Source organism: Pristis pectinata, chromosome 10, assembly GCF_009764475.1.
Source record: "Pristis pectinata isolate sPriPec2 chromosome 10, sPriPec2.1.pri, whole genome shotgun sequence".
Taxonomy (NCBI): Eukaryota; Metazoa; Chordata; class Chondrichthyes; order Rhinopristiformes; family Pristidae; genus Pristis; species Pristis pectinata.
In genome coordinates this window covers 7,072,967-7,097,470 of record NC_067414.1, presented here as the reverse complement: position 1 = coordinate 7,097,470, position 24,504 = coordinate 7,072,967, and the positions used below count along the sequence as shown (strand labels likewise).

Here is a 24,504-nt window from a genome sequence, read left to right as displayed (position 1 = left end):
GGGTTTGGGGGCAGGGGTATCTCAATGTTAAGGTAGGACTACCTCTGGGGGCAGAAGGGGGGGTGGAGGGGGGTGCAGTCATAAATAAAGGGCAAAATACTTACCCCCATAAATGATGCCATTATCTTTAGATGCATGAAGTCAACATCCAGGATTGGACTGCACAATATCGTCTTATAGTGATCAGTAAGATTGAAAGAGTGCAGAGAAGATTTACTAGAATATTGCTGAGTCTTCAGGAGTTGAGTTACAGGGAAAGATTGAACAGGTTAGGACTTTATTCCTTGGAGTGCAGAAGAATGAGGGGAGATTTGATAAAGGTTTACAAAATTATGAGGGGTATAGACAGAGTAAATGCGAGTAGGCTCTTTCCAATAGATTAGAAGAGACAAGTACGAAAGGGCTTTAGGGTGAAAGGGGAAAGGTTTAGGGAAAACATTAGGGGGAACTTCTTCACTCAGAGAGTGGTGGGAGTGTGGAAAGAGCTGCCATCTGACGTGGTAAATGCAGGCTCACTCTTAAGAATAAATTGGATAGATACATGGACGGGAGAGGTCTGGAGGGTTCTGGACTGGGTGCAGGTCAATGGGACTAGCAGAATAAAGTTTTGGCACAGACTAGGAGGGCCAAACGGCCTGTTTTCTGTGCTGTAGTGTTCTATGGTTCTATGATAGCTTCCTCAGAGGTTTGTGATGCAGGTCACTCGAGCAAGTATTCTCAAGCTTAGAGTCCTACCCTTTAAAAAATCTGAAGGCAAGGCTGATTAGGACACATTGCAGTTTGGTGTCTGTACCTTTTCAAATGTTATAAGGCCTGAGGGACGTGAGACTGGTGGTGCTGTTCCTCGGTGTGTTCCCAAGCAGGGAATTTCACGGCAGAGAAGTTGGCCACTCGGCTGGTCGTGCTCACAAAAGCAACTCTGAAACAGCGCTAGGTGCTGACAGACATTTCACACAAGTCACCCGCATGACCCCTCACAAATCTAGATATTTGCCTCTTTTGGGGTAAAAAAACACTTAAAGATAAAAGGACGAAGGGGAAGAGAAAAGAAAGTCTTCTAAAATGAAGTTATTGGGGATGCTGGAAACTTTACAAAATATAAAGCAAGGATCAGCATTTCAGTCAACAACCATGGAGAGAGAACTAATATTTCAGACAATGATCTTTTATCAGCAGCTTTCATCAATAATAACTACATATGAGCTCTGTTGAAAAGTTGCGACCTAAAACGTTAACCGTTTCTTTCTCCTCAGCTGCTGCCTGATCAGCTGAATATTTCGGACATTTTCTGTTTTTATTGATGTGTTATTAGAATCATAGAATCATACAGAATGGAAACAGGCCCTTCAGCCCAACTCGTCCATGCTGACTGTGTTACCCAGCGAGCTAGTCTCACCTGCCCGCGTTTGGCCCATAGCCCTCTAAACCTCTCCTATCCATAGACTTATCCAGATGGCTTTTAAATGCTGCTAATGTGCCTGCCTTCAACCATTAATGTCAAGAGGCAGTACACTCTTAAGGGCAAGACCTTTAACAGTGTTGAAGAGCAGAGAGACCTTGGGGTGCAAGTCCATGACTCATTGAAAGTGGCTACACAGGTAGACAGGGTGGTTAAGAAGGCTTATGGAATGCTTGCATTTATTAATCGAGGTACTGAGTATAGGAGTCAAAAAGTTATGATGCATCTCTATAGAACTCTGGTTAGGCCGCATTTAGAGTATTGCGTACATTTCTAGTCACCTCACTATAGGAAGGATGTCGAAGCTTCAGAGAGGGTGCAGAGGAGGTTTACCAGGATGCTGCCTGGATTAGAGGGCATGTGCTGTCAGGAGAGGCTGGACAAACTTGGGCTCTTTTCTCTGGAGCGGCGGAGGCTGAGTGGTGATCTATTGGAAGTGTGTAAAATGATGAGGGGTATAGATAGGGTGGACAAGCAATATCTTTTTCCCATGATTGAGCGATCTAATACCAAAAGGCATGCATTTAAGGTGAAAGGGGGTAGGTTCAGAACAGACATCAGGGGTACGTTTTTTACTGAGAGAGTGGTGGATGCCTGGAATGCGTTGCCTGATAGGGTGCTGGAGGCAAATTCATTGGAGGCTTTTAAGAGGGGCTTGGATGGGCACATGAATGAGAGGAAAATAGAGGGATATGGGCATTCTGTAGGTAGGAGGGATTAGCTATGTCGGCACAACATTGTGGGCTGATGGGCCTGTTCTGTGCTGTAGTACTGTTCTATGTTCTATTTCTGGCAGCTCGTTCCAAATACGCACCACCCTTTGCATGAAGAAGCTGCCCCTGATGTCCCTTTTAAATCTCTCCCCTCCGATCTTAAACCTATGCCCTCTCATTTTTAACACCCACTCCCCGGGAAAAAGACTATGTGCTTTCACCCTGTCTATGCCCCTCATAATCTCATATACCCCCATCAGGTCACCCCTCAATCTCCTACGTTCCAGAGAATAAAGTCCTCGCCAGCACAACCTCTCCTTGTAACTCAGGCGCCCTAGTCCAACGTCCTGGTAAATCTTTTCTACACTCTTTCTAGTTTAATAACATCTTTCCTTTAACAGGGCGACCAAAACTGTACACACTACTCCAAGTGAGTCCTCACCAACGTCTCATATAACTGCAACATAACTTCCCAACTCCTATACTCAATGTCCTGACTGATGAAGGCCAGTGTGTCAAATGCCTTCTTCACCACCCTATCTACCTATTAATATTTTCTAAACTTCTGGCATTTAAATGTTCAAGTTGCTCAAATAAAGGAGGAAGTTGAAATATTCTGCAACTTATTTTCTCGTCAGCATTCATGAGGAAATCCCACGAGGGAAAGTTACCTCGGACAAAGCAAAGTGAACTCTTCCCATACATACCACAGCAGTTTCATCAAAGTGAACTTACCAGTGCCATCTGGCAGCACTTCCAACTGATTCTGTGAAACCAGTAGATCTGAGAGCAAATCAAGTCCACTGATCTCTTCAGGGAGTTTCTCCAGTTTATTTTCTGATACATCTAAACACACCAAGTTCTTCAGGTTTCCAATTTCCTGTTTCAATGAAAAAGAAAATAGAACACACCCATGCATGAAACATTCAGCAAACTCTGCTGTGAGCAGCAACTTTTCTCCTATTGGTCCCAATAACAGAAAACAACCATTTGTGTTTTCATCTGTAGTTAGCGATTCCACAGTTAAATTGAATACTCAATAGTTTTTGTTAACAAGGTCTTTAAGCTAATGAGAAGTGACTAGTTCTTCTCAATTCCTTCAAGTATACATTTGCACGTTACATACACCGAGCTATTGAATCATGCAGCATAGATATAGGCCATTCATCACAGCACGTTCATGCCGAGCTGGATGACTCTAAGACTCTAAGAGGTTGTTCCTCTAGAACATAGAACACTACAGCACAGTACAGGCCCTTCAGCCCACAATGTTGTGCCAACTTTTTTTCCTGATCTAAGATCAATCTAACCCTTCCCTGCCACATAGCTCCCTATTTTTCTATCATTCATGCGTCTATCGAAGTGTCTCTTAAATGTCCCTAATGTATCTTCCCCCACAACCTCTGCCGGCAGTGCGTTCCACACATCCACCACTCTCTGTGTAAAAAACTTACCTCTGACATCCCACTTATACCTTCCTCCAATCACCTTAAAATTATGTCCCCTCGTGTTAGCCATTTTTACCCTGGGAAAAAGTCTCTGACTGTCCACTCGATCTATGCCTCTTATCATCTTGTACACCTCTATCAAGTTCACCTCTCATCCTCCTCCTCTCCAAAGGTAAATACCCCAGCTCGCTCAACGTATTCTCATAAGACATGTGATGTAACTTGACCTTTCTGGTCAATGCTCCATGTGGCTTTTCCCAGATGCCCACTCAATACCTTCTGAACACAACATAGAATAAGGAAGCTTATTCTCCCCTTCTTCACGTTGCCTGAATCCTCCCCAGGCATGGTAATGTGATGCACCAGCCTCAGTCCCTCCCAGTGAAACATTCCTGAACAGCCTGTTCCTTCTCATCCCCAACTCCACTTGCCATACACCATTCAGCCAAGTCCAGCACCCTGGGAAACATCTTTCTTTAAATACAGGCGACCACTCCGTTACAGAGGGGTTGTGTTCCCAGAAAACCTTCAGTATCGCAACTGGGCAGGCACAGTAGTGTAGCGGTGAGTGTAATGATTTACAGCGCCTGCGAACCAGGTTCAAATCCAGCCACTGTCTGTAAGGAGTTTGTACGTTCTCCCCGTGTCTGCGTGGGTTTCCTCCGGGTGCTCCGGTTTCCTCCCACGTTCCAAAAGACGTGCGGGTTAGGAAGTTGTGGGCATGTTATGTTGGCGCCGGAAGCGTGGCGACACTTGCAGGCTGCCCCCAGAACATTAAGCAAAAAGATGCATTTCACTGTGTTTCAAGGTACGTGTGACTAATAAAGATATCTCATCTTTCCGTAACGTGAAGCCACATCATCTGCACGTGTCAAGAAATGCGAGTTGAAAAAGAAAATAAAAATTGACATAAATTCTGTGAGAGCGAATGTTTATTCAATATTTCAGAACTTTTGGTAGTGATTTGCAAATTCTGTAAGGGCAAATTTGCAATACCCGAACCTTTGTAGTGCAGAAGTCGCCTGTACTCTACATTCTTCCGTCCCACCCAAACTAATCAGCCGTTTCGGGACTTCCACTTACCTCCCACCTCAGTAAAAGCACCGAGAATCCTCATCCCCACCATTACATATTAGAGTAAACTCCTTCCTTCCCTTCCACCCCACAGCTTGTGATTTAAAAATCCTCTTCACCACTTCAATGAAACATAGAAGATCCTTGGGATAGATGTCGAAACGTTTTCCAGTGGTGGGAAAACCTCGAACGAGGGAGTGTAGTTACAATATTTGAGGGCAGTCACTTAAAATTGGTTTATTATTGTCACATGTACCAAGGTACAGTGAAAAATTTGTCTTGCATACCATTTGTACAGATCAATTCATTAAACAGTGCATTGAGGTAGTAAGATAAGAAGATAAGTTATCTTTATTAGTCACATGTACATCGAAACACACAGCGAAATGCATCTTTTGCGTAGAGTGTTCCGGGGGCAGCCCGCAAGTGTTGCCACGCTTTCGGCGCCAACATAGCATGCCCACAACTTCCTAACCCGTACGTCTTTCAAATGTGGGAGGAAACTGGAGCACCCGGAGGAAATCCACGCAGACACGGGGAGAACATACAAACTCCTTACAGACAGCGGCCAGAATTGAATCTGGGTCACTGGCACTGTAATAGCGTTACACTAACCGCTACACTACCGTGCCTGCCTAGTACAGGGTAAAACAATAACAGAATGCAGAATAAAGTGTTACAGTTACATAGAAAGTGCAGTGCAGGCAGACAATAAGGTGCAAGGTCATAACAAGGTAGATTGTGAGGTCAAAAGTCCATATTGATGTACTGGTGACAGTTCAATAATCTTATAGCAACAGGACAGAAGCTGTCATTGAGCCTGGTGGTACGTGCTTTCAGGCTTTTGTACCTTCTGCCTGACAGGAGGGGGGAGAAGGGAGAATGTCTGGGGTGCGTGGGGTCTTTGATTATGTTGGCTACTTTACTGAGGCAGCGAGAAGTGTAGACAGAGTCCAAGGAGGGGAGGCTGGTTTCTGTGATGTGCTGGGCTGTGTCCACAAGTCTCTGCAGTTTCTTGCAGCCATGGGCAGAGCAGTGATGCATCCAGATAGGATGCTTTCTATGGTGCATCGAAATAAGTTGGTGAGAGTCGACAGGGACATGCCAATTTTCGTTAGCCTCCTGAGGAAGTAGAGGCACTGGTGAGCTTTTTTGGACGTGGCATCTACGTGGTTGGACCAGGACAGGCCATTGGTGATGTGCTTGTGCTTTTGATTGAGGTAATTATGGAGAGTGTCTCAGTGGTATTCATGTCTGTCTGTGTAAACATGTAGTGGAGAATCACCAATGTGACAGTGAAGAGGTAAGTAATATTGATAACATAGAACACCACAGCACAGTACAGGCCCACAATGTTGTGCTGACATTTTACCCTGCTCTAAGGTCTATCTAACCCTTCCCTCCCACATAGCCCTTCATTTCTCTATCATTCACGTGTCTAAAGTCTCTAAATGTCCCTAATGAATCTGCCCCCACAACCTCTGCCGGCAGTGCGTTCCACACACCCACCACCCTCTGTGTAAAAAACTTACCCCTGACATCCCCCTTATCCCTTCCTCCAATCACCTTAAAATTATGCCCCCTTGTGTTAGCCATTTTTGCCCTGGGAAAAAGTCTCTGACTGTCCACTTGATCTATGCCTTTTATCATCTTGTACACCTCTATCAAGTCACCTCTCATTCTCCTTCCCTCCAAAGACAAAAGCCCTAGCTTGCTCAACCTATCCTCATAAGATGTGCTCTCCAATCTAGGCAACATCCTGGTAAATCTCCTCCACACCCTCTCTAAAACTTCCACATCCTTCCTCTAATGAGGCAACCAGAACTGAACACAATACTCCAAGTAATTAAGTAACAATGAAAGTCAAAGTAAACTGAATTATGAAGAACCATAATTCAGACTTTAAGCTTTCCAAAGCTTGGAATAGGTAAGGCAGAAAATTAGGTTTTAATGGCAAAAAAAAACGAGTGCAAAGGAGGCAGTTTTTTCCAAGTGAAATAACAAATCGAGGGTGCAGGTAAACTGCTGTTAAAAACCTAAGGGCCACGATTAAAGATAATTAGCTGAGACACACCTGAGGGATGATCTCTAGTGCAGAAAAACAAAGAACAAAGAATGGGAGGGTTCTCATGGACAAACATTGTCATGGCTTTGAGGGAAAGAGAATTATTACAGAACATGCTTACCATAGGTAGTTCAACCAACTGGTTCCCATCCAACCACAAATCCTTCAGGTTTGAAAGTGACCCAATACTTTCTGGCTGTAAATAAAAAGAAATTGAAAAAACTTCACTGATCACTGCAAATAGCATACGAGAAAAAAGTCAATTAATTAAAAAGCTTAATTGAAATACTTCAATTTATTGGCTAAACATTATTCAACCTGTGAGGTTTCAGTAAACAGTCATAGTAGATTATAGTATAAAAGACCCATAATTCCGAGTAAACGGAAAATTGTAGACAGACATTTGTGTTACAGAATAGGACAGGGTAGGTTGAAACACAGAGCACTGAAAGAAACTGAAAACGATGCAAAAGCAGAGACTACGAAAAATTTGTGAACAGGAAAGTGGAAATTAAGATGGATTGAATTCCATACCTAAATCTTCAGGAAATGTAATAGCACTATATATGTAAGAATACAGCAACTAATTTGGGCCATTTTTGGAAGGAGGCAGCGGACACAGGACAACAGCGGCAATCTCTCAACCAGTCTGATGCAAATACAGAGAGCACCACACATTCTTTGATCAGTTCCATATTCTGAGTCCATTTATGAAGGCCAGCTGCAGTTCTTTCTGAGGATTTTTTTTAATGATTAGTTCTCATGGAATTCAGAGAATGTTTAATTCAGTTAGCTTATAAACTGTATTTGGAATTAGCCTATTTGAATAATGGATTGTTTCACTACTGTTCTTATAGAGCACTTGGACCTTTCAAAGGAAAGTAATTCCTGTGATCTTAACAGGAAAATGAATTACACAAGACTGAGTTGTTGTTCAGACATTGTTGTTTCAGCCATTATGCACCCTTGCACACAAATCCTCAAGACACATTATGCAGCAGAGTATCACTGCTAAACTTTACTCCAGCATTTAAGCCACCCCTCCCTTCCCTATGAATGGAAAGTATGGCCTTAAAATTTTTCGTTGCCATGTTGTTGCCCACAGGTCAAAGAGACACACTCATTACTGCAATTCGCTTACTGGTTATGGTAAGTCATTCTGTAAACTCCCAGATTCTGGCAAGTGGAGTAACTTGATCGAGCAGTAAGTTTGAATAGGTTTGTGACAAATCTTAGCTTGGCAGCAACAAGATCCCTAACAGCAGCTCACCAACAGCCTCCCAACTCAATACAAAATCCAAATCTTTGACCAATATTCAAAGAAGCTGATTTCCAGCCATTAACTTGCAAGTTTCTATTGGACTCGTGCAGCTAAAGCTGGGATACAGAGAAGTGTACATCATAATTAAAAACAGAAAATGCTAGAAACGCTCAGCAGGTCAGGCAGCATCTATGAAAAGAGAAGCAATTCACGTTTCAGGCCTGGGACCCTTCGTCAGAATTGGGGAAGAGAGAAAAACAGGTTAGTTTTAGCTGGCAAAGAAGGCACAGGAGGGTTGGGCAGAACAAAGGGAATATCTCTGGTAGGGTGAGACCAGACGGCTTAACCATAGAACCATAGAATACTACAACACAGAAAACAGGCCATTCGGCCCTTCTAGTCTGTGCTGAAACTTTATTCCGTTCGTCCCATTGACCCATAACCCTCCAGACCTCTCCCATCCATGTATCTATCCAATTTATTCTTAAAACATAAGAGTGAGCCCGCATTTACCACGTCGGACGGCAGCTCGTTCCACACTCCCACCACTCTCTGAGTGAAGGAGTTCCCCCTAATGTTCCCCCAAACCTTTCCCCTTTCACCCTAAAGCCATGTCCTCTCGTACTTATCTTTCCTAATCTAGGTGGAAAGAGCCTGCTCGCATTTACTCTCTATACCCCTCATAATTTTGTAAACCTCTATCAAATTTCCCCTCACTCTTCTATGCTCCAAGGAATAAAGTCCTAACACCTTAACATAGCAGTTAAGATCAGACTGAGCTTGGAATTGGAATTGGTTTATTATTATCACTTGAAAAACTTGTCTTGCATACCACTCATACAGATCAATTCATTACACAGTGCATTGAGGTAGTACAGGGGTAAAACAATAACAGAATGCAGAATAAAGTGTCACAGCTACAGAGAAAGTGCAGTGCAGACAGACAATAAGGTGCAAGGTCATAATGAGATAGATTGTGAGGTCAGGAGTCCATCTTATCGTACTAGGGGACCATTCAATAGTCTTATAACCGCGGGATAGAAGCTGTCCTTGAGCCTGGTGGTACGTGCTCTCAGGCTTTTGTATCTTCTGCCCGATGGGAAGGGGGAGAAGAGAAAATGTCTGGGGTGAGTGGGGTCATTGGTTATGCTGGCTGCTTCACCAAGGCAGCCAGATGTATAGACAGCGAGATTGTTTGTGTTCATGTACCGCTAATGGCTGTGGAACATGCCCAGCAAGCCAAACTAAATGAGTAGAATCAGTAGAAGTGAAGATAGGCTGAAATGGCCAGCTCTGGTACAGAGAGAAAGAGAGAGCGGGTTGCCTAAAAGCTGGAGAAACTGATGCTGGGTCCTGCAGGTTGTAGCATTGTCAAGATGGAAGATGAGGTGTTGCCACCGAGCTTGCACTGGGCCCTGTTTGTAACAGCGTAGGGGACCACAGACAAGAAGATCAGACCAGGAGTGGGACAGTGAATTGAAGTGACATTAAAGCTCTTGTGCATTACAAATCCCTGGAATCCCACTTAGTTTTGTCAGTCTCGCACTGTTGTTGCGATCTCTGGCCACAAAGTGGCTCTGTGGAATGGATTTTCTTGAATGTCCCTGAACTCCATGTTGGATTTCTCTCTCTATCTCTTTCGTCTACATTTACATTATTTACATATCACCAGCACCAACAACACCACACCAGACAGACACAGATCGCAATGTTGCAGAACTTGCTTTCTCCAGCACATTCTTGGAAACAATCTCAACCTCCAAATTTGCCCCAAATCGTTAATATATTTCAGAGCACGATACATGTAGGAATGTTTAATATTGCAAGTAAAACTGGAGTTAAAATGAATTTCAAAGAAGCAAAGAAGAATGTAGTTGTTGCAGATTAATTCGTGTCTTCCAAAATACTTTGGGAACAAGTGTTGTTTGTTGCTTTTTAATAGTACTGAAAAAAATATACCAGAATGGATAGGATTTGAATCTGGGCACATTTCGGATTGCCTTCTCTTTCATCCACTGAGAACTGAATGCTGTAATGGTCGCTGAATTGATCTATCTGGCCTGTGGCGGATCACCTCATTAAGTTCAGAAAATCGCTTCAGAGCCAGTGTTCTGATGGAGCTGGAAACTCAATGTTCTCCTTCAAACAGCAGGGAAGGAACAGAACACATGATGCACTTCTGTATCAGCACTGCGGTTGTGTGTTTTTCATTATAACCGAGCTCCAGTTTTTTTTTGTATTTACTAGTAGACTAAACACTGCTTGTTGAAGGTGGATATGCCATATTTACTGAAGCAACGCAGTGATATTTTGCCAAGAATCTCCCAAAAATAAGCACCTTGGTACCAACAGATGGACCACTTTGCGATTATCAAATGAAAAGGCCACCCCTATTATCTACCTAAAAATGCAACAATCAAACAAAAAGAGCCAAGATTTAAAAAAAACAGATGGGTCATTAGCCAACTTTAGCAAGTTCTTTGAGAATTTAAGCGCTACTTATGTTAAGAATGTAGTTGCTCGATTTATAGGTCTAGACTTAACTATGGGTGATAGAGCTGGAAAACTGCTCAAGGCGATCTGCCTGTTTCGCCCATTTACCCAGCTGTAAAGGAATTTTGGAAGTTCACTGAAAGAAACGCAGTTTCAGGGTTCGTGTCATTAACCCCATTTTGTAAGTCATGTGAATGGACAGGAGATCAGGTAGATGGAATATAATGTGAGACAATGAAAGTCTGGAATTGGAATTGGTTTATTATTGTCACTTGTACCGAGTACAGTGAAAAACTTGTCTTGCATACCATGCGTACAGGTCAATTCATTACACAGTGCATTGAGGTAGTACAAGGGAAAACAATAACAGAATGCAGAATAAAGTGTCACGGTTAAAGAGAAAGTGCAGTGCTGGTAGACAATAAGGTGCAAGGTCATAACGAGGTAGATTGTGAGGTCAAGGGTCCATCTTATTGTACTAGGGGACCGTTCAATAGTTTTATAACAGAGGGATAGAAGCTGTCCATGAGACCGACGGTACGTGCTTTCAGGCTTTTGTATCTTTTGCCCGATGGCAGGGGGGAGAAGAGAGAATGTCCAGGGCAGGTGGGGTCTTTGATTGTGAAAAGTTTGTCCATTCCGGTAGGTGAAATGAAGAAGCATTATTACCTGAACGGTGAGAGACTGCACAGTCCTGAGACACAGAGGGAGCTGAGTGACCAAATGTATGATTTCCAGAAAGCTAGTATTCAGGTTGGGCAACTAATTAGGAAAGCTAACACAATGTTAATAAGGTTGTGGCTGATCAGATTGCAGGCCCAATGCTGCATTGCCATCTGCTCGCAGTAAGCTTCACTCCTTTGTTTCCATTGCAGAGGACAGCATTTCATCAGAACTGTAAAGGCTGATTATCTGAAATTGGTGCATTCATCAAGTGCTAGAAATGTGGAAAATAGCAGCAGGAGTAGGCCATTTGGCCCTTCGAGCCTGTCCCACCATTTAACATGACCATGGCTGATTATCTGTTGCAATACCACATTCCCACTCTCTCCCCAGAATCCCTGATGCTTTGTATGTCCAGAAATCGATCCATCTCCTCCTTTGATATATTCAGCTCCCTGAGCTCCCGCTGTCAATGCTGATGAAGAACTGCAAAGTTCACCACCCCCTGAATGAAGAAAACCCTCCCAATCTCAGTTCTACGTGCCTTACCCCTTATCCTGAGACTGTGACCCATTCTTCTAGACCACCCCAACCATGGGAAACAACCTGTCAAGCTCGCTTTGCTATTTAATAAACCTATCGTTTCCATCTCAGGGGACAGACTATCCACCGACATTCACTGCAAACTCACCGACTCTCACGGCTGCCGAGCCTACACCACTTCCCACCCTGTCTCTTGTCAGGACACCATCCCTTTCTCTCAGTATCTCCACCTCCGACACATCTGTTCTCGAGATGAGGCCTTCCACTCCAGGACATTTAAGAGGTCCTCCTTTCTCAGAATCTCCAACAGAATGCTATTGTTTATTACTGGGAAAACTGAAACCAAAAGTAGGGAGGTTATACTTCAATTGTATGGAACATCTGTAACACAATGTTCAGTATTGGTCTCCTTATTTAAGGAAGGACGTCCATGCATTGGTGGCAGTGCAGAAGAGATTTACTAGACTGATATCTGGAACAGATGGATTGCCTGATGAGAGGAGGTTACGATGGACTTGTACCCACTAGAGTTTAGAAGAACAAGACTGAACCATCTGGATGGAATGTCAAGAGAATGTGAGTGAGAATGTAGAACTAGGGGTGTCACTATTTATAAAACAAATAAGTGATTGCCCCTTTATTATGGTAAAATATTCCTTTTCTCACAGGGCCACAATTCTTTAGCAGTCTTGCCCCCCACGAGGAGCAGTGGAAGCAAAATCCTTGAAAGTATCAAGGCAGAAGTAGGGTGAAAGGAGTGCAGAGTTGAGTCTGCAATCTGACCAGCCACAAGCTCATTAAACGGCAAAGCGGAGTTGACAGGTTGTTCCCCCTGGCTGGGGTGGTCCAGAAGAACGGGTCACAGTCTCAGGATAAGGGGTAAGGCACATAGAACTGAGATGGGGAGGCTTTTCTTCATTCGGGGGGTGGTGAACTTTGTGCAGTTCTCCATCAGCGGAGCTCAGGTAGCTGAATATATCAAAGGAGGAGATGGATCGATTTCAGGGCACAAAAAGCATCAGAGATTCTGGGGAGAGAGTGGGAACAAGATATTGAGATGAAGGATCAGTCATGATCATACTGAGTGGTGGGACAGGCTCGAAGGGCCACGTGACCTACTACTCCTGCTGCTATTTTCCGTATCTCTAGGACATAATGAATTCACCAATTTCAGATAATCAGTCTTTCCATTCCTGATGAAACACCATCTTTACCTTCTCCACAGATGCTACCTGACCAGCAGAACACTTTGTGTTTTTATCACTGGTCCTCACTTCATGCAGTGTTTTATGTCTAACACTCGCACCATTTTCCTCATCCTGTTTCTGCTTCTCTGTTTTTACTTCTCTCCTTCCATTCCCACCTTCTGCAGATGGTTTAGGCACAGTTACAGATCCTCACCCACTCTCTCAGCAGTCACCACCGCTACTTACGTCACGTTCAGTTTTTCAGGTTCCATCTAATCGTGGATGCTCCTTTGCTTCTCTCTCCCTTCCCCTTTCTCTGCAACTTAAAACATCTCTGATTTCTGACGTTTCTCTTCTGACAGAATTGTAAGATGGGCTCTTTTTCTCTGCACAAATATAGCTTGCGCTGCTGAATATTTCCAGCATTCCCCGTTTTTATTTCGGGATTCCAGCAATACCAATTTTTTTTTGCTTTTCAATCAGATTTTACGCTACCTGCCAAACTGTTTGCAACGTTCAACTTTACTTAACTGGCTCAAATAACTGCTTTCTATTAAATTCGGAATCAAATTTTCTAAGCCTCTTAAGTCTGTACTTAAATTGAGACTCTTAACAATGCAGACACTCAATCCAACCACCAGGGATATTATTTGCACATAAGGTGATGAATGCATGGATCCACATGTATATATTTAGTTTTTATGTCCTTTCCCATACTTGTTAATATATTAAAATACTTCCAAGTTAATCATTCCAAAGTATTTTATCTGGCCAACTAGATTCACTGTGCTAATTCCTGGGATGAGAGAGTTATCCTGCAGAGAACGGCTGAAGAAATTAGACCGACACACTTCAGAGTTTAAAAGAATGAGGGATGATCTTATTCAAACATTTCAGGGTAGGTGCCGATATGCTTCCACTAATGGGAGGATCTCTAATGAGGGGCATAGTTACTAGATTAGGGGATGATCTGAGGTGTATAGAAATTTTTTCTTGCAGAGGGTGGTGAATGTAACCAACTTGGATGGTGAGTTGGTGACCCTCATCAACTCTTACTAAATGCACCATAGAAAACATCCTATCTGGATGCATCACGGCTTGGTACAGCAACTGCTCTGCCTGTGACCGCAAGAAACTGCAGAGAGTTGTGGACACAGCCCAGCGCATCATGGACACCAGCCTCCCCCCCATGGACTCTGTCTACACTTCTCGCTGTCTTGGTAAAGCAGCCAATAAAATGAAAGACCCCACCCACCCGGGACATTCTCTCTTCTCCCCTCTTCTATCAGACAGAAGATATAAAAGCCTGAAAGCATGTATCACCAGGTTCAAGTACAGCTTCTATCTCGCTGTTATAAGACTATCGAATGGACCCCTAGTACGATAAAATGGACTCTTGACCTCACAATCTATCTTGTCATGACCTTGCACCTTATTGTCTACCTGCACTGCCCTTTCTCTGTAGCTGTGACACTTTATTCTGCATTCTGTATTGTTTTGCCTTATACTACCGCAATGCATTGTGTAATGAATTGACCTGTACGATCGGTATGCAGGACAAGTTTTTCACTGTACCTCGGTACAAGTGACAATAATAAACCAATTCCAGTTCTCTGGAATTCTCTATCCAAGCGGGTTGTGGGGGTTAAAGACTAGAGCACAGAACAATACAGCACAGGAACAGGCCCTTCAGCCCATGATGTTGTGCCGAACTAATTAAACTAGTAATTAAAGGCCGAACTGAACTAATCCCTTCGATCTACACAATGTCCATATCCCTCCATTCTCTGCACATTCATGTGCCTCTAAGAGCCTCTTAAACACCTCTATCATATCTGCCTCCACCACCACCCCTGGCAGCGCATTCCAGGCACCCACCACTCTCTGTGTAAAGAAACTTGCCCCGCACATCTCCTTTGAACTTACCCCCTCTCACCTTAAATGCATGCCCTCTAGTATTAGACAAAAAGATACCAGCTGTCTATGCCTCTCATTATTTTATAAACTCCTATCAGGTCTCCCTTCAGCCTCCGCCGGTCCAGAGAAAACAACCTAGGTTTGTCCAACCTCTCCTTTGGTAGTGTAGTGGTTAGTGTGACACTATTACAGCGCCAGCGACTTGGGTTCAATCCCAGCCGCTGTCTGTAAGGAGTTTGTATGTTGTCCCAGTGTCTGCGTAGGTTTCCTCTGGGTGCTCCGGTTTCCTCCCACGTTCCAAAAGACCTGCTTGTTTTCTCTATCGATGGATGAGAAACAATAACTGTGTTTGCCACTGAAATCCATGTATGGAAGTTGGAAGTAATCCGGTGGAGTTCACTTTGTTGCTGACCTGTAGAAGGAAACAGGTATTTGTATGTGGACGACCACGGTTCGGATGCTTTTCGGGGTGAGGAAGTCACTACCGAGTAAACACTGAAGTGTCATTTGGGTTCCATCGTGGAACATTTGGATTTCGTATGTACTCTCTCTATGTTTTTCTACATCTACATCTTATCTTCAGACAACGGTGGTTGTTGAAGAAGCCCTTCCTCACCCCGAAAAGCATCCGAACCGTGGTCGTCCACACACAAATACCTGTTTCCTTCTACAGGTCAGCAACAAAGTGAACTCCACCGGATTACTTCCAACTTCCATACATGGATTTCAGTGGCAAACACAGTTATTGTTTCTCATGCTATGGGCATGCTACGTTGGCGCCGGAAGCATGGCAACACTTGCGGGCTGCCCCCAGAACACTCTACACAAAGACGCATTTCACTGTGTGTTTCGATGTACATGTGACCAATAAAGAAATCTTATAACAGAGAAAGATTGGAGGTAGATAAGTTTTTGAAAGATCGGGGAATTGAGGGCGATGGGGACTGGCACAGAAGAGGAGTTGGGGTCTGAGGCATATCAGCCATGAACATAGTGAATAGTGGAGCAGGTTTGAGGGGCCAAGTGGCCTACTCCTGCTCCTATTTCCTTCTGTTCTCCTGACTGTAACAAATTAATGCTTCCTTTTTGTGCACTTTGTGTTGGCGGGCTTCTTACTTGCGCAGTGAACACTGATAAAATGTGCGATGCAGAAACAGGCTAATATGCATCAATATATGCTAATGGAAAAATAATCCTGAAGAATGCAAACTGAGACCCATGCCAAATGTGCACGAAAGATGGGTCACCCAAATGTCACTAACCTTTTGACTCAGAAGCTATCGGAAAATCCAGATTGCAAGCTGACTATTAACAACATTTCTAGCAAGCTGCTAAATGAACATAATTCGAAAAAGTAAACTGGAAAACAGTACACAGCATAGCTTAGAAAAGCAGAGTCGTTTATTCTATCTCTCCTTTGTATAAATGGGGGAACAACCTGCTTTTTTAGAAGATCAGCCATATGAAAAAGAATTAAAAAGAACAGAAATTCCAGCTCTAATTCTCATTCCACGTTTCCTGACCCTCTGTTTTCATTTCAGATTTCCAGCACCTGCAGTATTTTTTGCTTTTCCTTACAAGAACTAATTTACTAATTTAGCGGCGAGACCCGGCACAGATTGGGGGACTGCTTCGTTGAGCACCTTGGCTCCGTCCGCCCTGACGACCGGGATCTCCCGGCGGCCAGCCATTTTAATTCCGCTTCCCACTCCCACACTGACATGTCTGTCCACGGCTTCCCCTACTGCCAGGCTGAGGCTAGACGCGAGTTAGAGGAACAGCACCTCATGTTCCGTCTTGGATGTCTCCAACGTGACAGCATCGATATCCGATAACCTCTCCCTTCTGCTCCCCTACCGCCTTGTTTTCCTTTATCCCTCTGGCCCCATCGCCCCTTCTCTTTCCCCTCCCCAGCCCTCATGACCTGCCCCTCACCCACACCTCCCTTCCTCTGGTTCCCCACCTCCTCTCCTTTATTCCATGGTCCACTGTCCTCTCCTATCAGATTCCATCTTCTTCAGCCCTTTGCATCTTCCACCCATCACCTCCCAGCTTCTCACAGTATTCCCACTCCGCACCACCCCCCCCCAGCCCCCGCCATCCCCCACCCACCTACCTTCCCCCTCTCTCCTGGATTCAGCCATCAACCTGCCGGCTCGTGCTCCTCCCCCTCCCCCACCCTTCTATTTCGGCTTCTGCCCTCTTCCTTTCCAGTCCTGATGAAGGGTGTCGGCCCGAAAGATGGAGCTCAACTGGGAAAAGTGTGAAGTGATACACTTTGGGAGATCGAATTTGAAGGGAGAATATAAGGTTAATGGCAGGACTCTTAGCGGTGTGGAGGAACAGAGGGATCAGTCCACGTCCATAGATCCCTCAAGGTTGCCACGCAAGGTCGATAGGGTTGTCAAGAAGGCATCTGGTGTGTTGGCCTTCATTAGTCGGGGCATTGAGTTCAAGAGCTGCCAGGTAATGCTGCAGCTCTATAGAACTCTGGTTAGACCACACTTGGGAGTATTGTGTTCAGTTCTGATCGCCTCATTATAGGGAGGATGTGGAAGCTTTAGGGAGGGTGCAGAGGAGATTTACCAGGATGTTGCCTGGATTGGAGAGCATGTCTTATGAGGATAGGTTGAGTGATCTAGGGCTTTTCTCTTTGGAGAGAAGGAGGATGAGGTGACTTGATAGAGGTGTACAAGATGATAACAGGCATAGATCAAGTGGACAGTCAGAGACTTTTTCCCAGTGCGACAATGGCTAACACAAGGGGGCATAATTTTAAGGTGACTGGAGGAAGGTATAAGGGGGGTGTCGGGGTAAGTTTTTTACACAGAGAGTGGTGGGTGCGTGGAACACACTGCCAGCAGAGGTTATGGGGGCAGATACATTAGGGACATTTAAAAGACTCTTAGATAGCCACGTGAATGATAGAAAAATGGAGGGCCATGTGGGAAGGAAGGGTTGGACAGATCTTAGAGAAGGATAAAATGTCAGCACAACATTGTGGGCCGAAGGGCCTGTACTGTGCTGTAGTGTTCTATGAAACATCAACTGTCCATTTCCCTCCATAGATGCTGCCTGATCTGCTGAGTTCCTCCAGCACTTTTTGTGGGGTTGAACTGATTTAGCTGACACTTGCAAGTACTCATCTAGGGATAATTTAATCCACTTTCTGAACATTGATCCCAGCTATGAGAATCCTTTAGATCTGTTACAAATTGTGGTTCAGCAATCAAATAAAATAATCTCAGTTCCAGCTTCTGCGATTGTTGTCTTCAAAGTTTGCATTTAGCAACTGGGCAATTTTCCTAAACAGAGACAAATTATCCTCCATTATCTTCAATTTAAAAATGGGCAGTTTAAGCCCCACCAAAAACAAAATCAAAAAATGTCTATACAACCATTCTCATTTCAATCAGTTTAAAAAGACTGTAAATTGTAGGGCTCTGGAGAGTGTTGTGGAACAGAGAGACCTAGGGGTGCAGGTACATAGTTCATTGAAAGTGGTGACACAGGTGGACAGGGTGGTGAAGAAGGCATTTGGCACGTTTGCCTTCATCGGTCCGGACACTGAGTACAGGAGCTGGGGTGTCATGTTACAGCTGTACAAGACATTGGTAAGGCCACATTTGGAGTATTGTGTGTAGTTCTGGTCACCCTGCAAGGAGGAGGATGTCATTCAACTGGAAAGGGTGCAAAAAAAGATTTAGAAGGATATTACCAGGACTGGACGGTTTGAGATTTAAAGAGAGGACAGGCTGGGACTTTCTCCCCTGGAGTGAAGAAGGCTGAGGGGTGACCTTATAGAATCATGAGGAGCACAGATACGGTGAATGGCCACAGTCTTTCTCCCCAGGGTAGGGGTGTCCAAAACTAGAGGGCTTAGGTTTAAAGTGAGAGGGGAAAGATTTAAAGGAGACCTGAGGGGCAACTTTTCACACAGAGGGTGGTGGGTCTATGGAATGAGCTGCCAGAGGAAGCAGTAAGTGCGGGTACAATTACGACATTTGGACAGTTACATGGAGAGATAAAGTTGAGAGGGATATGGGCCATATGCAGGCAAATAGCACTGGCTCAGTTAGGCAACTTGGTCAGTATGGACAAGTTGGGCCGAAGGGCCTGTTTCTGTGCTGTATGACTCTATGACTTGTCAGATGCTTTCAATCATTAGTAATCCCACTAGCATTGACCTTGTATGTATAACTCCATGGATACATTAAATACAAATGTCTAACTTTCAGCTACTTGGTAATGAAATAAGCATGTCTGTCCCACATACAGAAGGTTCCTAAATCTGAGCAAAACAATACAGCAAGTAACCATAAATTTCAACACAGCATCTCATCCAAGAGGACACTACCTTCCTTTGATACTTAATCTTACCTTGACTCACTTTTTGCAGTCCATTACTTCCTTGCTTACAATACACAAAAAAAAAATTGTCATCACTGTGCTTCAAACTTAGATGATTTTTGAAACAGCATTTTAATTAATATGTGCAGGAAAATAATGATCCATAAAATGTCTTATTCAGTATCAAAACCAAAACCATTAGGTTGGGTTCTGCTGTGGGTGGTTCTTGCACTTTCCCACAGACTTACCACAGGACCCAACAGATGGGTCAGGTAAATAAATGGTGTCCTCCGTAGAAGATTTGAACATGAGTGAACAAGGCTAAGATCATGTATTCTTTTAAACATTCGGACTGACGAGTCAAGTTGGGTTGGAACCAATGGCATTTTAACTGTTGAATCTCAACAAGTGCAGGCGTGGCCAAATGGCGCAGCGAGTAGAGCCACTCCCTCATAGTTCCAGCGACCCCGGGTTCGATCCTGACCTCCGGCGCTGTCTGTGTGGAGTTTGCACGTTCTCCCTGTGAGTGCGTGGGGATACTCTGGTTGCTCCAGTTTCCTCGCACGTCCCAAAGATGTGTGGGTCAGTTGACCACTGTTAACATCCCCAGAGTAGGTGAGTAGTAGAATCTGGGGGAGGCGGGGGGGTAGCTGATGGGAATGTGCAGCGAACAGTTCAGCTGTGTGTCGGCATGGACCTGATGGGTCAATGGTCACCTCCTGGGTGAAGCGAGGAAATATGGGAGAAGAAAAAAACATTCCTGATTTCTGAGCATATGTTGTGGAACACAAGTCTGGGCCGTGGCAATGGATTCAGTCTGTCACTTAACCCTGCCTCAACTCTTCACTCTAAACACTGGGCTCAGGACTTGTTGGGATTCTGCCACATGACACAGGGTCAAACTCTGTTCAATTCTGCTCCACATTGAATCGGGGTCAAGGTACAAGATAGCACCATCTTTAGCAGGGTTTGTAAAGCACATGTTTCGGAGGCACCTGGAAAGCTGGATTGTTGAAAGTATCCTGACTGGTTGCATCATGGTCTGGTACGGCTAAGAAGTTGCAGAGAGTAGTGGACTCAGCCTAATACATATGGGCACATCCCTCCCCACCATCGGTAGTATCTACAGGAGGTGCTGTATCAAGAAGGCAATGTCCATCATCAAAGATCCCATCTTCTTGCAGCTACAGAAGCCTTAAGTCCCACACCACCGGGTTCAAGAACAGCTACTTTCCTTCAACCATTCAGTTCTTGAAGCAACCGGCACAACCCCAATCACTGCCTCAGTATAACAAGTGTATGACAACTTTGCACTACAATGGACTTTGTTTTTTCTGTTCTAATTGTGTTCTTTCTTGTAAAAACTGTGTACAATTTGTACTTAATTTATGTTTTTCTTCTAAGTGCTGCTTATCTGACGCTATGTGTCTGTGATGCTGCTGCAAGTAAGTTTTTCATTACACCTGTCCATATGACAATAAACTCGACTTTGACCTTGACCTGGGGTACAGTACAAGAAAGCATTGACTTTAATGGGGTTTGCAAAGGACATATTTTGGAGGCGCTCGAAAAGATAGATTACCTTTTTAAAATTATTTTGCTAGGTTTTTTAATTATTTCTGTGAGTTATTAGCTAATTTTCAAGTTTTAAAAATTCTTGATTTCAACTTGTGTTTTTAAATGCCTTTCACGAGCTCTTAAACAAACAATCTGCTGGAGGAACTCAGCAGATGATGAGATGCTCGGCAACTGCTCTGCCCGGGACCCAGAGAAACTGCAGAGAGTTGCGGACACAGCCCAGCAGATCACGGAAACCAGCCTCCCCTCCATGGATCACAAGATCACAAGACAAAGGAGCAGAAGTAGGCCATTCAGCCCATCGAGTCTGCTCCGCTACCTCACCATGAGCTAAACTATTCTCTCATCTAGCCCCAATTCCCGGCCTTTTCCCCATATCCTTTGATACCCTAATTAGATACCTATCAATCTCCTCCTTAAACACCCCCAATGATCGACCTCCACAGCTGTACGTGGCAAAGAATTCTATAAATTCATGACCCTCTGGCTAAAGAAATTTCTTCTCATCTCTGTTTTAAATGGGTACCCTCTAATTCTAAGACTGTGACCTCTTGTCCTGGATTCACCCACCAGGGGATACAACTTAGTCGCATCTACTCTGTCCGATCCTTTCAATATACAAAATGTTTCTATGAGGTCCCCTCTCATTCTTCTGTACTCCAATGAATACAGTCCAAGAGCCGACAAACGCTCCTCATATGTAAGCCCTCTCATTGCGGGAATCATCCTCGTAAATCTTCTCTGAACCCTCTCCAACATCAGCACATCCTTTCGAAGATAAGGGGCCCAAAACTGCACACAGTACTCCAAATGAGATCTCACCAGTGCCCCACAGAGCCTCATCAACACCTCCTTACTTTTATACACTATCCCTTTTGAAATGAATGCCAACATTGCATTTGCTTGCCTTACTGCTGATCCAACCTGATGGTTAACCTTTAGGGTATCCTGCACAAAGACCCCCAAGTCCCTTTGCACTTCCGAATTTTGAATTTTCTCCCCATCTAGATAATAATCTGCCCATTTATTTCTTCTTCCAAAGTGTACAACCGCACATTTCTCAACATTGTATCTCATCTGCCATTTCCTTGCCCACTCTCCTAAACTGTCCAAGTATTCTGCAACCTTTGTTTCTTCAACACTTCCTGCTCCTCCACCTATCTTGGCGTCATCTGCAAACATAGCCACAAAACCATTTAATCCATAATCTAAATCATCGATATACAGTCTAAAAAGAAGCGGCCCCAACACCGACCCCTGCGGAACACCACTAGTAACCGGCAACCAACCAGAACAGGATCCCTTTATTCCCACCTTTTGCTTTCTACCTATCAACCAATGCTCCACCCATTCTAATATCCTACCTGTAATTCCAAGAGCTCTCATCTTATTAAGCAGCCTCTTATGCTGCACCTTGTCAAAGGCCTTTTGAAAATCTAAATACACAACATCCACATGCTCTCCCTTGTCCATCCTACTTGAGATCACCTCAAAAAACTCCAATAGGTTAGTCAGGCAGGATCTTCCCTTCATGAAACCATGCTTACTTGGACCTATCTTGTCCTGCACCTCTAGGTATTCCATAACCTCGTCCTCGAGGATCGACTCCAATAACTTTCCAACCACCGATGTCAGACTAATAGGCCCGTAATTTTCTTTTTGCTGCCTCCCTCCTTTCTTAAACAGCAGAACTACATTTGCGACCCTCCAGTCCTCCGGAACCATGCCGGAGTCTATTGATTCCTGGAAAATCATTTCCAATGCCTCCACAATTTCTAAAGCCACCTCCTTCAGGACCTGTGGGTGCACTTCATCCAGTCCAGGAAACTTATCTGTCCCTAGTCCATTTAGCTTCCCAAGCACCTTCTCTCTAATAATCTTGACTGTACTCAATTCTATTTCCTGAGACCCCTGACTATCAGGTATACTGCTGATGTCTTCCACAGTGAAGACTGATGCAAAATATTCATTTAGTTCCTCTGCCATCCCTTTGTTACTCATTATAATCTCTCCAGCATCATTTTCAATAGGTCCTATATCTACCCGTGTCTCTCTTTTACTCTTCATATACTTAAAACAGCTCTTAGTATCCTTTTGTATGGTTACTTGCCAACTTCCTTTCAAATTCATCTTTTCTTTCCTAATGACTTTCTTAGTCTCTTTCTGTAAGTTTTTAAAAGTTTCCCAATCCTCTGTTTTCCCACTAATTTTTGCTTCCTTGTATGCCCTCCCTTTTGCTTTTATTTTAGCCTTAACCTCTCTTGTTAGCCACATTTGTGCCATTTTTCCATTCATAATTTTCTTTTTTCTTGGAATATATCTATCCTGCACTTTCCTCATTTCTTGTAGAAATTTCATCCATTTCTGCTCTGCCGTCCCTCCATCTAGCTTACTTTTCCAATCAATTTGGGCCACTTCCTCTCTCATGTCACTGTAATTTCCTTTGTTCCACTGAAACATTGACACACCTGATCTCAGCTTCTCCTTTTCAAATTTGAAACTGAACTCAATCATATTATGGTCGCTACTTCCTAAGGGTTCCTTTACCTTTAGTTCCCTAATCACCTCAGGTTCATTACACAGTACCCAATCCAAAACAGCCGATCCCTTGGTGGGCTCATTAACAAGCTGCTCCAAAAAGCCATCCCGTAGGCATTCGACAAACTCTCTCTCCTGAGATTCAGTACCTTCCTAGCTTTCCCAATCCACTTTCATGTTAAAATCCCCCATAATTATCTTGACATTGTCGCTCTGACACGCTTTTTCTATTTCCAGCTGTAACTTGTAGTCCACATCCCGGCTGCTGTTTGGGGGCCTGTATATAACAGCTATTAGGGTCCTTTTACCCTTGCCATTCTTAACTCAACCCATAAGGATTCTACCTCTTCTGATCCTATGTCCTTTCTACCTGGTGATTTAATATCGTTGCTTACCATCAGGGCCAAGCCACCCCCTCTACCTACCCGCCTATCTTTCCTATACACTGTGTACCCTTGGACATTCAGCTCCTGATCACATCCATCATTAAGCCATGACTCGGTGATGGCCACAATGTCATATCTTTTAATCTGTAGCTCTGTCTACGCTTCCCACTGCCTTGGTAAAGCAACCAACATAATCGAAGACCCCACCCACCCCAGACACTCTCTCTTCTCCCCACTCCCATCGGGCAGAAGATACAGAAGCCTGAAAGCACGTACCACCAGGCTCAAGGACAGCTTCTATCCCGCTGTTATAAGACTATTGAACAGTCCCCTAGTATAATAAGATGGACTCCTGACCTGTCAATCTACCTCATTATGGGTTTGCACCTTACTAGTAAATTGGTTTATTATTGTCACATGTACTGAGGTACAGTGGAAGAACTTGTCTTGCATACCTACCATACAGATCATTTCATTACAACAGTGCATTGAGGTAGTACAAGGGAAAACAATAACAGAATACAGTGTTACAGTTACAGAGAAAGTGCAGTGCAGGTAGACAGTGATATTAACAGGAGCATGTGCACTGCTCCCCTTCCTGAAGTCAATGACCAGCTCTTTTGTTTTGCTGACATTGAGGGAAAGGTTGTTGTCATGACACCATGTCACTCGGCTCTCTATCTCCTTCCTGTTACTTGAGACACGGCCCACTATGGTGGTATCATCTGCAAACTTGCAGATGGAGTTAGAGCAGAATCTCTCCACACAGTCGTGAGTGTATAGGGAGTAGAGTAGAGGGCTGAGGACGCAGCCTTGTGGGGCACCAGTA

The 24,504-nt window shown here is 44.1% G+C and overlaps 1 protein-coding gene across 2 annotated transcripts in view; it reads right to left on the bottom strand.

Annotated features, from left to right (window-relative positions):
- The window catches only part of lrrc1 (leucine rich repeat containing 1), a 179,536-nt gene that overhangs the window by 47,414 nt on the left and 107,618 nt on the right, over window positions 1-24,504 (bottom strand). For both annotated transcript variants that reach the window (XM_052024396.1, XM_052024395.1), the window contains exons 8-9: window positions 6,881-6,955; window positions 2,908-3,052 (exon numbers count right to left, since the gene is read on the bottom strand). In XM_052024396.1, coding sequence (XP_051880356.1) covers window positions 2,908-3,052; window positions 6,881-6,955 — 220 coding nt within the window. The remainder of the gene's footprint in view (window positions 1-2,907; window positions 3,053-6,880; window positions 6,956-24,504) is intronic.